The sequence below is a fragment of the Arachis ipaensis genome, chromosome B6, assembly GCF_059453495.1.
Source record: "Arachis ipaensis isolate K30076 ecotype BB chromosome B6, ASM5945349v1, whole genome shotgun sequence".
Lineage (NCBI taxonomy): Eukaryota > Viridiplantae > Streptophyta > Magnoliopsida > Fabales > Fabaceae > Arachis > Arachis ipaensis.
Window position 1 is genome coordinate 22,221,667 of NC_142441.1, and position 17,914 is coordinate 22,239,580.

The 17,914-nt window shown below is 35.9% G+C and overlaps 1 protein-coding gene across 1 annotated transcript; it reads right to left on the reverse strand.

The window, feature by feature from the left end:
- Nucleotides 1-682: 682 nt before the first annotated feature.
- On the reverse strand, nucleotides 683-5,333 carry LOC107646141 (uncharacterized). Its single transcript, XM_016350334.3, has 3 exons — nucleotides 4,536-5,333; nucleotides 2,134-2,982; nucleotides 683-1,478 (listed from the first exon to the last, which is right to left on the reverse strand). The coding sequence occupies exons 2-3, from the start codon at nucleotides 2,800-2,802 to the stop codon at nucleotides 900-902; spliced, it is 1,248 nt and encodes a 415-aa protein (XP_016205820.1). The 5' UTR covers nucleotides 2,803-2,982; nucleotides 4,536-5,333; the 3' UTR covers nucleotides 683-899.
- Nucleotides 5,334-17,914: the final 12,581 nt, after the last annotated feature.

The window sequence follows — 17,914 nt, forward strand, 5'->3', positions numbered from 1 at the left end:
GAAATGCTTCAAAGTAAATATATAACATTCAAATGCTTGAATCTTGAACTAGCACTACCTACAGCAGAATGCTGAAGAAAAAAAGAATTGCAAGCAGCATTGTTAAAACAAAGACCTCATTTTTATAGCAGGAGAAACCATGCTCCGTCGGCTATCCGTGTATCAATGCAAAGCAATGTAAACCATGAGTCAATTGGTTATTCCCATTCCTCACTTTTTTATTTTTAATATTGGATTAACAATGGTATTTTTTTAAATTATTATCTACTGTGGTATTTTTTTAAAATGTGGGATGATTTAATGTACAGAGTACAAATCGAACCGTCTAATTTTTAAGAGGTACAGAAATCAGACCGTCCAATTTTTAGATACACAAATCGGACCGTCCGGTTTCTGTACTCGGACCGTCCGATTTGTGTTGAAAAAATTAAAAAAATTTGGAGTACATTCGATTTGTGTACTCCAAATTTTTTTAATTTTTTTAACACAAATCATTACTCCAAACTTTTAAAATTTTTTAAACACAAGTCAGATCTTCCGATTTGTGTACCTCCCATAATTTTAAAAAACACCAAAAATTATCATGTTAAGGTATAACACTCGTTCTACTTCCATATCCAAATTTTTTAGCCCCCATTCCTCCCCAAATAAAAAAATTGATTCTGAAACTAACATATCCCTGTTTGAAAAAATAGTGGTACTTCATTTCAATCCTCCAAAGATAGATCATTCCCACCACTTTTTGGTACCTTAAGGTCCAAAAAAGTGACAATTTTTTCCTTTTCGGTCCACATGTTAGCTTTCCACTAGAATTATATACTGCGACACTTGAGATTCCAAGGCGCTATAATAAGAATTGCTCATAGAAAAGAATCACTCAAAGGTTCATAGCTGCCATGTCAATAGAACCCATCATCTTCTTGATCACTATCTTCATCATAATCTTCTATGTACTCATCCTCACTACTCCCCAACATATAATCGTCTTCATCCTCATCTGAAATTGCCGCAGTAAAATCAGTCCTCACTGCTGCAAGTTCATCTACAAGCTCATCCAAATCACTACTCCCATGACCACCACCACAGTCAAATCTCGACAATGAAAAAAACCCATCATCATCTTCTTCCACGACAAAACCGTCCCTTTGAGCCCTACTCCTGTTCTTCTCGATCACCAGATCCTTCTCCGAAACATTCCCATTCTCAACATCAATCCAAGGAAACCACAAATCGGCTTGCCTCCCCAGTGCCCTATCCCAATCCCCAACCACCACTGTCCCCAATTCCCTCTCTCTTGCTCTCCTCATCATCTCTGCGAAATCCGAATCATCTGAAACCAAAACCAGCCAATCAATCCCCCTGGTCATTGAGTGCTGCATCTGCCTCTTCAATGCCCAATCCGCAGCCTGAGGCTTATCCTCCACAGTCTTCACATATACCCCAGCCCTCCTCAGCTCTGAAGCTAGCCCATAACCAACCTTGTGTTACAAGAAACAAAAAATAAAATACTAATATACTATATAAAAAGAGATGACAATATGTGACCGAAAAAGTTTGCATAATGGAATAGAAACAAATTGTTCATCGTAACTACAGTGAGGCGTGTAAACATCAACCTTGTGTATATGTCAAACCAACTCTAAGTTGAGTAAGTGCAGAAATTTCATGTAAAACTCTACACTTTGCTTTGTTATGTAATCAAATTCAACAAGTTGATGTATATGGTATGTATCCAACATAATTTGTGAAACTATTAGGTTTTCATAGAGTGCTCAAATGGATTATGCTCATACCATAAATGGAATGACATTTCAGCTTAACATACAAGATAGTTGCTGGTGCAAATGAAATATCACCCCATTGATCATACGATCATCATCCACTAGTAGTCTCTTTTCTCATCTTTGTAACACCCAAACCCTATTATTATTATTGTCAAAAATCTGAATAATCTAACTCAAGCAACTAGTGGCTACCACTCCCACTATATGTTTCCTCCATCCCTATGACTCAAACCCCAAATTGGTTATGATTCTAGAACAATGCATAAAAATGAACAACATTACATGGCACTAACATATAGCAAGCAAAATAAAAACAAGGATGATTAACAGAAAAAGAAAAGGAAGAAACCTTGGGCCTAATGAGAGACCTAGCAGCCTCATTATACTTTTCATTCCCCTGAATAAACCTCTCTTTAAAACGCTGCCGTTTCTTCCCTTTCAAGGACCTCATCCGATTAAGCTTCTTCTGCCTCTCTCGTTCATGCAACTGCCTGAAATGCTTCTTCAGATCCAGATTGGTGCGACACTTTTTCCCGCAGACGGAACACCTGTAGGGCTCCGATGGCACCACCAGGCCCTTCCGTTCCAGCACGTCGAGGTGCTTTCTCTGGCGGCGATCCTGTAGGACCCACTGCGGTAGGTGGATGAATGTGTGGCGATTGGCGTAGGCAGAGATGTCGACGATGTGGCCAAAGTGAGTTGCGAGGCGTGTGAGGGAGCGTGCGGCGTCGTATGGGGGTCCTCGTGGGGGCTTATTGTCGAGGTCCCAGAGGACGACTACTTTGGGGTGCTTAGGGGTGTAGATTCCTTGGTTGTTCTTCACCATGTCGATTTCGATTGAAGAAGAAGAAGAGCATGCTGTGATGATTGGCTTTTGATGGTGGCATTTTAGGTTTGATGATGTGTGTGGGAAGAAGAGTGAGAATGAGAGAGAGTGAGAGTGGAAGAAGTGGAGTTTGTTGACTGGTGGTTGATTTGTGGGGTTCAAAACACTGGCGGTGACTGTGAGGGACTTCATGTTTTCATGCTTTGCTTTGTTTTTTGCAGTTTTCGTTTTAGTAAGGAGATAGATAAGGCTGCCAAATAACCAAATCACCCTCTTGGATATAGGATGGGTTGATTTTTTTCAAGGTTCTGCCGATTATTGAACCGCTCTAGTTACTGGTTTACTGATTCAACCAGTTCGACCATGATTCATCTGAAAAAACCATTTTATAATAAAATATAAATAAAGACACTAAAACATAATTATAGTCTAATATAAAGTTTAAAATATCATTCAAATTAAAAAATACTACATAAACCACAATGTTATGATGTCATTCAAATACACACTCAAAAGTCAAATAACAAAAAAAAACAATTATTCAAAATTATCTTCTTGGGGCAAACACTGTTCAGGTATGATTGATGAACGCCGATTAGGCCTTATCAAGTTTCTCCTTATCAGATTGAATACCTTGTTCAATTTATTAGCTGTTGTCGATTTTTATGCTTTTACTGCATGTTCTGCGCGATGAAATGTTAATGACAAAAACTAAGCAGAGCTTTTCAAACTATAGGTGTGCACTTGTGTTATGATGCATGGCTATGGTCTTGTGAAGAAACTATATGATGAGCTTAAAGACTTCATGAGAAAGCACAATTTCATATCAATAGAAGATTTCAGAGGGTAATAGAACTTAAAACTTGCCCAAATACGTTTTTAGTCCCTATAAAATCGTAATTTCTTTTTAGTCCCTGCAAAATTCAGAAGATGATTGGTCTTAGGTCCTGTTAAATGCTGACGTGATATACAGAAATCCAACCCTTGCATCTCGCATTTCATCTACCACGTCAACATTTAACAAGAGACAAACTAACGACAAGGACCGGGGATTAAAAGAGAAAATCACAAATTCTAAGGGACAAAAACCTTATGAACAGAAACTGATCTGGTTTCAACTTTCCAATAGATTGAAATACAAAAATGGAAGAAAAGCATTTTGATATTTTCCTTTTCCTTTTTTGTTTTCAGGGGACGAAAATTGCAGGGCTTCAAAATTATCCAATAAGAATACAATTCAATTACAATATCACAGCAACCCACTCCAACCAGTAATCTCAACAGTCAAAATTATTCAACAATTATTCAACCCAGTAACAACAACAAGGTTCACAGATTGACTAACAACAATTATTCAAAATTATCCACAATCCTAAACCACAGTAATGAAAAATCACAGTTCACAGATTAACTAACAACAATTAGTCAATTATAGTTACAAAAAAAAAAATAATACCTAGAAACTAGAACAGAGCAGACTGAGCAAGAGGGGGACAAATTCAAAGGTTTCAATTTGCCAGGAACCAAAACAAAGCATGTAATCCATGTTGATCATATTTGACATAGGCAGCCATTCACATAACCTGTACTAATCCTGGTTTGATAGTAACAGACAATACCCCAGACACAGCCAGTTACAAGTCAGTGAGAACTCTAGACCCTATCTTATCCTCCTTCAAAGTAACAATCCACCAATTAAGATTTACAAGACCAGCTAATAAGTTATCAAATTAACAAGTTAATAAGATCAAGAACATATCAAAACAAGTTAATAATCAAAACAAGTTAACAAAACAAGTTAATACAGCAAACCAACAACAAAACAAAAACTGGAAGTCTGGAACAGTAACCTAATAATTAAAACAACAACAAACTAAAACAATAACTGAAAATCAACAGAGGAGGGAGAGGGAGCTGGAGCTTACCTTAGGCTTTCACACGTTCTGAAAAATCGACAGAGGAGGGAGAGGGAGCTGAAGCTTTATAACTCGATGAAGATGGCTGAACAGAGGGATGAGCAGCGGCGGAACGGCGTCTGAACAGAGGCTGTACCACGCGACGGAACAGAGGCTGAATAGCGGCAGAAGCACGGCGAAACGGCAGCAAAAACACGGCGAAACAGAGGCGTTGCGACGACGCTGGAGAAGCGCGGCCGGTGGCGGTGGCTGGACTGGTTGAAGAACAGCGACGAGATGGAAGAACAGAAGCTGCTGCGTTCGAAGTGGTTATGGTCTTCTGGAGTTGTGAGAGAGAGGCGAGAGAGCTGAGGGAAGATAGGGCTTTTTGGGTTTTTCCTTTTCCTGATTGTTAAAACGGCGTCGTACACCTCTTTTTTCAAAAACCCGGTCAAGTTTCGGTTCGGTCGAACCGACCAATTAATTTTTCACAGGTATCAGAGTGACAGAGTCCAGTCTCTCTTCCTCAACCCTCACTCAGACTCGGCCCCTCTCCAGTCTCCTCTTCACCGCCGGTCATCCCCTCCACCGTCGCAGTCCCTGCGTCACCCTTTCCCACCCTCGCAGTCGAAGCGGCCGTTGTTCATCGCTCGTCGCCCGCAGTCGCACTTTGAAGCCGTCGCCAGTCGTCCTCCGCGCAGCTCGCAGCCGCTGTCGTCCTCTGCGTTGCAATCAGCGCAGTAAACAGTCGCATTCCTCCACATCCTTCACCCCCGCTCTCTGAATCTGTTCAACTAGAGTGTAGATGTCTCGGGTGAATTATTTGGTTCTGTTTTTTTATTTGCAATTTGCTGTTTAATTACTGTTTCTTGTTTTTTTAACCTTCTAATTAGGGGTGCATATGGTTCGGCCTGATCCAAAGATTTGGTTCGGTTTCGAATATTTTAGAGACTAATTTGGTATAATTTTATTGGGTTTAAGATTGGGTAAGGGTCTCAAAAATAGATTCGGTCATATTTTCGAGTTGGATTCGGGTCATAGCTCGCGTTATTCGAACTCGGTTCGGTGGTCCAGTCATCATACACAATTAATATTTTGTGTTATTAGTGATGGATGATGGCTATTCTTATATGGAATTTAAGTATTGTAAACATTAATATTTTGTGTTATTAGTCATTATAAGACTATAAGTTTATGTTTTATGTTTAAAATACATAAGACTTTAGACTAATGGCATAATATTGTGTTATTTGTATTGATTTAAATATTTGGTGTTATTAGACAATATTAATATTGATTATGGTTATGCTTTAATTTTAGAGAAGGATTAGCTCTTGTTATATTTTTCTAAGTGAATTTTACCATATCAAATAATGGTTGGAGTCTTGAAAATTTGGATATTTTCACATGCTAACTTACAAGAAGGTATTAAAATAATGTAATGTTAACGGTACAGTTCTCACCCGATTTTTACCCGGTATAATCGTGGCCCGAAAGCGTATAGGTTTCATCCGATTTAAGGTCGAATTCGGGTCTAACAAATAAGCCCGGTATATATTTCGGGTCGGATCTGAATCACATCAAACCCGATTTCACCCGACCCATGAACACCCCTACTTTTAATTATTTGTTCTATTTTTTAATCTGATTATTTGTTCTTGGTTTTGTTATGATCTTTTAAAATACAACTTTTAAAATACAAAGATGCAAATGCATTTTTTCATAATATTTGATAGCAATGATTTACAGAAGAACATAATTTGCTATAGATAGCGGCGGATTACATGGTTAGTGTGCAATACAGAAACCGCTATAGACAGCAGCGGTTTGGAGAACGTGCATAAATCGTTGGAGGCAGTAGCGGTTTAAGTTGAGGGTGAGTGTCTATATAATGTGATTTATGTTTATATCAAAATTTATTATAGTAAAATAAATATTATTTGAATTATACTGCTCAAAATCACTTTTAGATGAAAAATTACTAAAAGAAACATCAATTTAAAAAATTTTTCTATATGCATGCAAAATTAAAACACTAACAAAAATAATATAAAAAATATTTATCATATAAATAAAATAAATACAATAAAAAGTAAAAATATAAAAGAGAGTACTATAAATTTTATAATTTTAAACAAAAAAAATATTCTATAATTTTTCTAGCACTGTCAGTACTCTTTAATTTAGTATTATTTTAAATTATAAATTTTTATTATTTATGGCTATATTGTTACTTATAATTAATTTTTTTATTTATTTTGTCTTTTTTATAGAGTACATCAAAGAAATAATAAAATTTTCATAAAACCAACAACATATACCATATGAAAAAAAATATAATAAAAAATAAATAAAATTCATATGAATAAAATCAAATAAAAAATAAAAAAATTCATACACAACATAAATACAATGTAGTAAAAGATAAAAAAATGAATTTATATGAACAAAAAATAATAAAAATATTATAACAATTAATAAAATACTTGAAAAATTAGAGCACTATAAAAAATAAAAAAAAAAGTCAACAACATTTGTCATATGAATAAAAAAATACAATAAAATAAATAAAAAATCATATGAACAAAGCCAAACAAAAATAAAAAAAAAGATTTCATACAAAACATACATATAAAAAATAGTATAGTAAATGATAAAAAAAATTCATATAAAAATATAACATGAGAAATCAGAATACTATGCAAATAATATAAAAATATTTATCATATAAATAAAAAATAAAAAAATTAAAATATTCAATTTGCTAGTGATTGAAACAAATCTGAATGATTTTAATAAAAAAAATTGGAACAAAGAACTATGAAGAAGTAGGAAGAACTACGAAGAACTACAAAGAACTACTGTCAAGGTAATAGTTACTGGTATCCTTTTTATAGTAGAAAATGAAGGATAGGGTTGGTAAAAAAGAAATAAATTTCTCACCTAATTTTTCAAGAGTAATTAGCAACCATAAACATGAAACACAGAAACTACAAATTTTAGCTTCTCCTGGCCAAACATAAAAGTGAAACTTTCAAGAGGTTCAAACGCGCGTCTTTCTTCCCGAAGGCGTTTATCAAATACATCCTAAGTGTATCTACAAAGTTTAATTTAAGGAAGAAAATAAATTATAGGAATACAACCAAACTTTAATTTAAGGCTCCTAGCCTCCGATAACTTATTCAAGTTTAATTTACAGGAACTCCTCAAGCTGCTAATCACTATCTTCTTGAGGGCCAAAGTTTTCATAAAGGAAGAACATGAATTATAGAAATACAACCAAACTTTAATTTATAGGCTCCTAGCCTCCAATAACTGATTCAAGTTTAATTTATAGGAACTCCTCAAGCTCTTTGTCACTATCTTCTTGAGGGTCTTAAGCGTCTCTCTTCGTTGTTGATTGCACTTCTTTATTCTTGATTTGATTCTGATGACAGTAATTATTTTTTATGTGCAGGATATTATTGTGGAACATGTTGCACTAATGTTGTGTATCCGCCTTTAAATACATTAGATTTTTCATGATCTTAAGCCATTATTTAATCCTTTTGTTATCATTCTCAAATACTTAAGTCGTTTCACATACTCCTAATATGTTTCATGTCATTTGTGAGGATTGGACAAAAATGTTGGGTTTTTTCTCTCCTTTGTGAGACCTAAACCTAACTTTTTGGGGGTGTATTATTGCACCCTAGTGTCACAACCCTAATAAGACTTTTGGGATCATTGAGAGGTAGAGAGAGTAGCCACCAAGTGAGAGAGAAGAGGGAAAACAGAATTTTCGTTTTTATGTAAAGCAGTAAATTTCAAATGACAGTTTCTCATTCATTCACTGTTGGATTGGCTTAAAATTTGAACTGTGTATTTCTCTCATGTTGTTCTTCATTCTGGACGGTGGAGATGTGATTAGAAGTCTGCAAACAGAGAAATTGGCTTCGCAAGAGAGAAAATAGGTTTCGCATTTTTACACAAAGCAACAATATTTGAACGGCAGTTTCTCATTCTTTCACCGTTGGATCGATGTGAAATTTGGACTGAAGATTCATCACATCTTGTTCTTCATTCTGAACGGTGAAGATTTTAATAGAAGGTCTACAGAGGGAGAAATTGGCTTCAACACCAACTCTATTTTTTGGGTATTTTTCATCTTCTTACTTCTCATTTATAAGCTTTGGTGCTTTGATGTTTTGGCTGGTTATATGCACATTTTTGTGCTTTATTTGAGACTCTCTTGTACCTCATTTGACTATAGTGGAGCTATTTCATTGGTCTAGACGATCCGTGGTTTTTACCTCTCACATTGAGGGGGTTTTCCACGTTAAACTCTCGGTGTGTTCTTGTTATTGCTTTACTTGCTATATTTGCTTGTTATAGTTGCTGCCATATTATGTTGAGTGCTTCCATATTGTTCTTGTGTTGGATATTTATGTTGTTTCCGCTGTTAGGCTCTTTCATAGTAGCATCAGAGCTTGTTGGTATTTTTCTGGGCTTGTGATTCTGTGAACAATGGAAGCTAATACTAATATTAATAGGATGATCACTCTTAATGGTCCTAATTATGATTTGTGGAATTCAAAGATGGAAGATTTGCTTTATGTAAAAAATTTTCATCAACCAGTTTTTGGTACAAAGAAGCCTAATGATAAATCTGATGATGATTGGATTTTGTTGCATAGACAAGTCTGTGGATATATTAGGCAGTAGGTTGACGATAATGTGTTGAACCATATTATTGGAGAGACACATGCTCGGACCCTTTGGATTAAGCTTGAACAGTTGTATGCTCGGAAAACTGGGAATAACAAGATGTTTTTGATCAAGCAGTTGTTGGCTTTGAAGTATACAGATGGGACATCAATGACAGATCACTTGAATAACTTCCAAGGAATAATGAATCAGTTATCTTCCATGGGTATCAAGTTTGATGAAGAGGTTCAAGGATTGTTACTTCTTGGCTCCTTACCAGACTCGTGGGAAATTCTCAAAATGCCATTGTCTAATTTTGCTCCTGATGGTGTAGTCTCTATGAATTTTGCCAAGAACAGTGTTTTGAATGAAGAAATGAGAAGAAAATCACAAGGTACATCGACTACACATTCAGATGTTCTTGTTTTTGAGTCTAGAGGGAGAAACAAAAGTCGAGGTCCTAAAGGTAGAGATTAAAGCAGAAGCAAGTCTCGAGAAAAGTATAAGAATATTGAGTGTCATCATTGTGGTCAAAAGGAACATGTGAAGAAATTTTATTGGCAGCTAAAGAAGGAGAAAGCCAAGGCAAGTAAAGACAAGAGCACAAATAAAGATGGTAGTAGCAACAAAGACAAGGTCAATGTAACTCATGATTATTTTCTTCTTGTTGAGGAGTTTGAATCTGTTAACCTTGTTGATAATAGCACTAGTTGGGTGATTGATAATGGTGCTTCTATTCATGTTACATCTAGGAGGAATTTGTTTACATCTTATACTCCTGTTGATTTTGGTAATGTGAAAATAGATCATCAAGGTATTGCAAAATGTGCTGGTGTTGGACAGATTTGCTTAGAAACCTCCAACGGTACCAAGTTGACTTTGAAGCGTGTGAAATATGTTCCAAATATTCAGTTGAACTTACTTTATGTTGGTAAGTTGTGTGATGAAGACTTGGATAGCTCATTCTCTTATGATAGTTGGAAGCTCACCAAGGGTTCCATGGTTGTTGCTAGAGGTACATGACATTCTACTCTTTATTTAACTCAAGCAAAGTTTGTGAAAGATGTTGTTAATGCTGCTAAGTGGTGCGGTATTTTATAACCACACTTACTAACCGGCAAGTGCACCGGGTCGTACCAAGTAGTACCTTACGTGAGTAAGGGTCGATCCCACGAGGATTGATGGACTAAGCAACAATAGTGTTTGATATGCTTAGTTAGACAAACAGAAAAGAGTATTTGAATATTCAATCGTGCAGAAAATAAAATAGTAAAGTAAATAAATTGGGAAGAAAATATGGAGAAAATAGTTAAGGCTTCAGAGTTATCTATTTTTCCGGATTGACTTTTCTTACTAACTATTTTAATCATGTAGGATTTAATTTATGGCAAACTATATGTGACTAGACCCTAATTCCTTAGACCTTCCTAGTTTCCTCTAAAATTCATCAACAGCCAATTCCTTGGTCAATTAATTCCAATTAGAGGGTGATAATCAAATTCCAGTTTATATGCCACAAAAACTCTAATTACCCAAAAATAAAAGGATTATATGTCACGTATCCCATTAAGTTCAAATAATTAAAATTTAGGAGAATATATTTTCCAGCTGTTGTTCAAGTAAAGAGCTTTTCCAAGTTTTACAAGAACTCAAATAGAAAAAGGGTCATACTTCCGTTCCACCCAAATTCATAAAATAAATTGCGAAAACAATTCTTAAATTATAAATTCATACATAAATTAAAATAGAAAAAGCAATAAAATTAATCCATAGACAGAGCTCCTAACCTTAACAGTGGAGGTTTAGTTGCTCATAGAAAAGAGAGAAAATTAGGATTGTCAATTATATTCCCCTGATGGGATGAGATGGAATCTCCCTAGTACCTCTCTCTAAAGGAAGGAAAGTTTCTCCCTTTTTATAACTAATCCTAAGAAATTTAAAATCTAATATCTAAAACTAAAAATTAAAATAATATCTTTTCCTAATTTAAGATTTAAATTTAAATTTGAATTAATTAACAAATCTTCAGTTGATGGGTGGGGACCACTTGTTCTGTCCATTTTGCAGCTTCTAATCTACGTTTTCTGGGCTGAAAATTGAGTCAAAACAGCCCAGAAATCGCCCCCAGCGTTTTCTGCATTTTTCTGCACGTGGCACATGTGACGCGTCCGAGTCGTCCACGCGTTCGCGTCATTTGTGCAGATTCCAGTCCATGCGATCGCGTCAGGCACGAGATCGCGTCATTGCGATTTCCTCCATTCCGCGCGGTCGCGTGAGCCATGCGTCCGCGTTGGTATTCGCTGGTCATCTCCTTGGCTTCTTCTCTTTCTCTGCAGAAACTCCATCAAATTCCGCCAAATGCTACCTAAAATAAACAGTATTGTACAAAACTCAAAATAGCATCCATAGTGGCTAAAATATAATTAATTCTTAATTAAACTCAATAAATTAGATGCAAATTCACTAGGAAAAGATAGACAAGATGCTCACGCATCACAACACCAAACTTAAACTGTTGCTTCAAGCGACCAAAACTAATATAAGCTTAGGATGTGAATTTGCATGAGAATGAGAGTTCGATTAAGCCCATGTCTTCTCTTATAGTGGGGTTTACAACTGCAATCATGAACAGTTTTGGAATCTCACTTTATCCTTTGAAGTTCAAAATGATTGGCATCCATAGGAACTCAGAATTCAGATAGTGTTATTGACTCTCCTAGTTTAGTATGTTGATTCTTGAACATAGCTACTCTATGAGTCTTGGCTGTGACCCTAAGCATTTTGTTTTCCAGTATTACCACCGGATACATAAATACCACAGACACATAACTGGGTGAACCTTTTCAGATTGTGACTCAGCTTTGCTAGAGTCCCCAGTTAGAGGTGCCCAGAGTTCTTAAGCACACTCTTTTTGCTTTGGATCACGACTTTAACCGTTCAGTCTCAAGCTTTTCACTTGACGCCTTCACGCCACAAGCACATGGTTAGGGACAGCTTGATTTAGCCACTTAGGCCAAGATTTTATTCCCTTGGACCCTCCTATCCATTAATGCTCAAAGTCTTGGATCCTTTTTACCCTTTGCCTTTTAGTTTAAAGGGTTATTGGCTTTTTCTGCTTGCTTCCTTTTTTTTTCTGCTTGCTTCTTTTTTTATTTATTTATTTTTTTTCGCAGGCTTTGTGTTTTTCACTGCTTTTTCTTGCTTCAAGAATCAATTTTTTGATTTTTCAGATTATCAATAATATTTCTCTTTGTCATCATTCTTTCAAGAGCCAACAATTTTAACATTCATAAACTTCACTATCAAAAAATATGCACTGTTCATGTCATGCATTCAGAATCACAGAAAATACCACTACATTTAAGTAAATAAGACTATTATTCAATATAGACCCACTTTCTCATGCAATATATCACTCCTATATTTTTTTATTTTTGATTTAAGCTCAGTGAGTAATACATGAGACATCTTTTCAGAATTAAAGCAATAGAAAAACTAAACTAGTCCTAGGATTCTAACTAATAAAGGATCATGCAACAAACAAAGCAAAATAACAGGAAACCGGAACATAACATAGAAAAAGAGGGGAGGAATGAAAGGAACTCAACCACCTTAGTTATCCTAGCAATCGTTTATTCTTCAGGTTGTGCTCCTCAGTGAAGATGATTCGCCTCCCTTTTGGTGCCATAGGAATAAACAGAAAACCCTTAAGCGAAGCGTCAACACCAAACTTAAAGGTTTGCTTGTCCTCAAGCAAATAAGAACTGAAAATAGAAGAGACAAATGTTAAAATGAAAGAAAAAAATAAAAGGATAAGAGAATAAGAGAGAATTAGGATTGGGAGAGAGAGAAGAAAACTGGGCGGCGCAAGCGACGCGTTCACGTCAATGACGCGATCGCGTACGTCGCGCATTCTTCATAATGACGCGTTAGCGTCAGGCACGCGATCGCGTGGATGGTCATATGTGTAACTGATGCGAGCGCGTCAATCACGCGTCCGCGTGACCAAATTTGTGCGTTTAGCACACTTCTTGCCCCAAGCTGGCACAACTCTCTGCCCAAAACGCTCTGTTACGTCAAATTTGCAGGTCACGCGATCGCGTCGGTGACGCGACCGTGTGAATGACGAAAATCACAAACGATGCGAACGCGTGGGCCACGCATTTGCGTGGGCTTGTTTGTGCGAAAGACTTCATTCTGGCGCCCCTTCCGCGCAACTCTCTGTAACTTTTTTATTTTTCTTGCACCCCTAGATGACGCGTACGCGTCAGCGACGCTTTTGCGTCGGGTGCTTTTTTTTTATTTTAGCTTGAGGTGTTCGGTTCCTGTGATAAAATAGCTGCATGATCGGAAAAATAGTAAGAACTTAATAAAAATCAACTAAGTAAGAAAACTACTATTACGAAAAATAACTAAGAATAAAAAAGAACGATCATACCACGGTGGGTTGTCTCCCACCAAGCACTTTTAGTTAAAGTCCTTAAGTTGGACATGTGTGAGCTTCTTGTCATGGTGGCTTGTGCTTGTACTGATCCAGGAATCTCCACCAATGTTTGTAATTCCAATGGCTACCGGGATCCCAAACTAGGCGCACAACGCCTTTGAGCAAGTTGAAACAAGTGACAAAGCCCCAAGAGTATTGATTGTGGGAATGAATTCCAGGATCCCAAACCTTGCTTTTACACCCGTCTTCTTGTGGATCACCATTGTTCCCACCGGGTGGCAAGCGATCTGAATTCTCACAGAGACATCCAAACAACCTTCTAGACCTATTTAGATTAGCTCTACACCGATCCTTGCACTTCAATTTGGAGCATGCAACCATATTGAACCTTGCTTGACAATTCTCAGCACTAACCATCTTCCTCTTACTCTTAATATCACAGAGAGCTCTAAGTTGACCATCCGTCTCTAGTAGCCCATATTCAAGTGGGAAAGTAAAGGTTAAGGATAGGAATTTTACCCACTTGAATATTGTATTGGATGGTGATGGCTTTGGAAGAGGTCTTGCAAGCTCCACTCCCTTGTGTTCTTCTTTGAATTCTACCGCCTCTTTGCAAGCTTCCTCAATTTCAACCTCTTCTTCTTGGTAGCTTTCTTTTAATTCAATCTCTTCTTCATTGCTTACCAAGGGCATGGGAGGTTATGTATCTTCCTCCTTTGTGGGTGCATCTTCCTCCTTTGTTTTTGCATCTTCTTCTTCTTCTTCCATGTGTGAGGATGGAAAGTTCTCTAATGCACTGGAGTATAAACTCCTTTGATTGATTTCCTCACTTTCTTCCATAGGATCTTGCATTGTATCTTTTGGGAAGGAATTTGCTTGTTCCTCTTCCTGGTACTTGATAATCAACTGCATATGCTTCTCTATATTTTTGACACTTGTCTTTATATCATGTAAACATTCTTTCATGAGAAGCTCAAGATCCGATGGTATTTGAGATGAATAAGAAGGAGGTGATGGTTCTTGATAAATGTAAAAAGAGGATGGTTCTTGGTATGAATAGGAAGATAGTGGCTCTTGATATGGGTAGAAAGATGATGGTTCTTGATATGGATAGAGATGAGGTGGTTCTTGGTATGGATATGGGGATGGTGGTTCTTGATAGTTGGAACATGGAGCATTGAAGTTTCTTTGGTTTTGACTTTGCCAACCAAAATTTGGGTGGTTTCCCCATTCATAAAGATATGAATCACTACTCGGGTGTGAGTAGAAACCCATATGATCTCTCTCCATTATTTTTTCTTAGCACAAAACACCAAAAAGGATTAAACACACCATGTGGTAAACAGAAAAGCAAAGAAGAAAGACAATTTATTTATTTATTTATTTATTTTTTGAAAAGAAATTAAAAAAATACTAAAAATAAAAGAAGAATTCAAGTAAATAAAAAAAGTCAACTAAAAAAAAGAAATTAAACAAAGAAAAATACTAGTATTTAAAAAAATATTTTTAAAAGAAAATTTACTACGGGACACCAAACTTAATTTCAGAAATTAAAAAAAATATTAGTATTAAATTTTTTTTATTATTTTTTTATTTATTTATTATTTTTTTTTAAACAAAACAAAAAAGAAGAAACGAAAAAGAAGGAACAGGGGAGGGGCAGGAACAAAAGAAAAAAAAATTGTAACGGAAAAGAAAAATAAAACGTAAAGAAAAAGAAAAAAAAATTATTTTAAAATTTTTTTATATTAAATAAAAAAAAACGTAACAGCTAACGAGAAACAAGAAAAATATTTTTTTTTGAAAAATAATAAAACAATTTTTTTTAAATAAAATTAAAATTAAAAAGCCTAATCTAAACAATCAAACAACTAATAGTTGTTAATCACAGTCAATCCCCGGCAACTGCGCCAAAAACTTGGTGCTGTATTTTATAACCACACTTACTAACCGGCAAGTGTACCGGGTCGTACCAAGTAATACCTTACGTGAGTAAGGGTCGATCCCACGAGGATTGATGGACTAAGCAACAATAGTGTTTGATATGCTTAGTTAGACAAACAGAAAAGAGTATTTGAATATTCAATCGTGCAGAAAATAAAATAGTAAAGTAAATAAATTGGGAAGAAAATATGGAGAAAATAGTTAAGGTTTCAGAGTTATCTATTTTTTCGGATTGACTTTTTTTATTAACTATTTTAATCATGTAGGATTTAATTTATGGCAAACTATATGTGACTAGACCCTAATTCCTTAGAGGCTTAGACCTTCCTAGTCTCCTCTAAAATTCATCAACAGCCAATTCCTTGGTCAATTAATTCCAATTAGAGGGTGATAATCAAATTCCAGTTTATATGCCACAAAAACTCTAATTACCCAAAAATAAAAGGATTATATGTCACGTATCCCATTAAGTTCAAATAATTAAAATTTAGGAGAATATATTTTCCAGCTGTTGTTCAAGTAAAGAGCTTTTCCAAGTTTTACAAGAACTCAAATAGAAAAAGGGCCATACTTCCGTTCCACCCAAATTCATAAAATAAATTGCGAAAACAATTCTTAAATTATAAATCCATACATAAATTAAAATAGAAAAAGCAATAAAATTAATCCATAGACAGAGCTTCTAACCTTAACAGTGGAGGTTTAGTTGCTCATAGAAAAGAGAGAAAATTAGGATTGTCAATTATATTCCCATGATGGGATGAGATGGAATCTCCCCAGGACCTCTCTCTAAAGGAAGGAAAGTTTCTCCCTTTTTATAACTAATCCTAATAAATTTAAAATCTAATATCTAAAACTAAAAATTAAAATAATATCTTTTCCTAATTTAAGATTTGAATTTAAATTTGAATTAATTAACAAATCTTCAGTTGATGGGTGGGGACCACTTGTTCTGTCCATTCTGCAGCTTCTAATCTGTGTTTTCTGGGCTGAAAATTGAGTCAAAACAGCCCAGAAATCGCCCCAGCGTTTTTTGCTTTTTTCTGCACGTGGCACATGTGACACGTCCGCGTCGTCCACGCGTTCGCGTCCTTTGTGCAGATTCCAGTCCATGCGATCGCGTCATTGCGATTTCCTCCATTCCGCGCGGTCGCGTGAGCCATGCGTCCGCGTCGGTATTCGCTGGTCATCTCCTTGGCTTCTTCTCTTTCTCTGCAGAAACTCCATCAAATTCCGCCAAATGCTGCCTAAAATAAACAGTATTGTACAAAACTCAAAATAGCATCCATAGTAGCTAAAATATAATTAATTCTTAATTAAACTCAATAAATTAGATGCAAATTCACTAGGAAAAGATAGACAAGATGCTCACGCATCACTAAGTTTGTTTATGGAACTAATTTATGGCATAAGAGATTATGTCATATGAGTGAGAAAGGCATGAATATGTTATCCAAGAGGAATCTTTTATCTGGTTGCTTTGCAAAAGTACAACCATTGCTTTGTTGGAAAACAAAACAGGGTTTCTTTCAAGAGTCATCCACCTTCAAGGAAGTCGGAGATACTTGACTTAGTGTATTCTGATGTATATGGGCCGATGAAGACAAGAACACTTGGAGGGTCTATCTATTTTGTAACCTTTATTGATGATCATTCTATAAAATTATGGGTTTGCACTTTGAAGACCAAATATCAAGTTTTGAATGTGTTCAAGCAATTTCAAGAAGAGAAAATGGGAAGAAGTTGAAATGTATTCGTACTGGCAATGGTGGTGAGTACTCAGGTCCATTTGATGCTTATTGTAAAGAGCATGGTATAAGACATCAGAAGACTCCTCCGAAGACTCCTCCGTTGAATGGATTGGCTGAAAGGATGAACAGAACATTGATTGAAAGAGTTAGGTACTTATTGTCACAATCTGGATTGGCAAAATCCTTTTGGGGTGAAACTTTAAGCACTGTTGTTCATGTCTTGAACCGGACACCATGTGTTCTCTTACAATTTGAAGTGCCAGAGAAGGTATAGTCAGGTAAAGATGTTTCTTATGATCATTTAAAAGTCTTTGGATGTAAAGCTTTTGTTCATATTCCCAAAGATGAGAGATCTAAGCTTGATGTAAAGACTAGGTAATGTATTTTTATTAGCTATGGCATGGATGAGTTTTGTTACAGGTTTTATGATCCTGTTAGCAAGAAGGTGATTCGGAGTAGAGATGTTGTCTTTGTTAAAGACCAAACATTGAAGGATATTGATAATGCGGAGAAGCCAATGGTTCATCCTAGTGATAATTTTTTTGATTTGGATATTACTTCCTCTATGCCTATGGTAGAGGATG

Bases quoted from the DNA above. Each gene is read 5' to 3' on its own strand.
- LOC107646141 (XM_016350334.3), bottom strand. From the start codon at position 2,802: ATGAAGTCCCTCACAGTCACCGCCAGTGTTTTGAACCCCACAAATCAA. The intron at 1,479-2,133 runs GTTTCTTCCTTT...TTGTAACACAAG, and splicing joins GGTCTCTCATTAGGCCCAAG to GTTGGTTATGGGCTAGCTTC.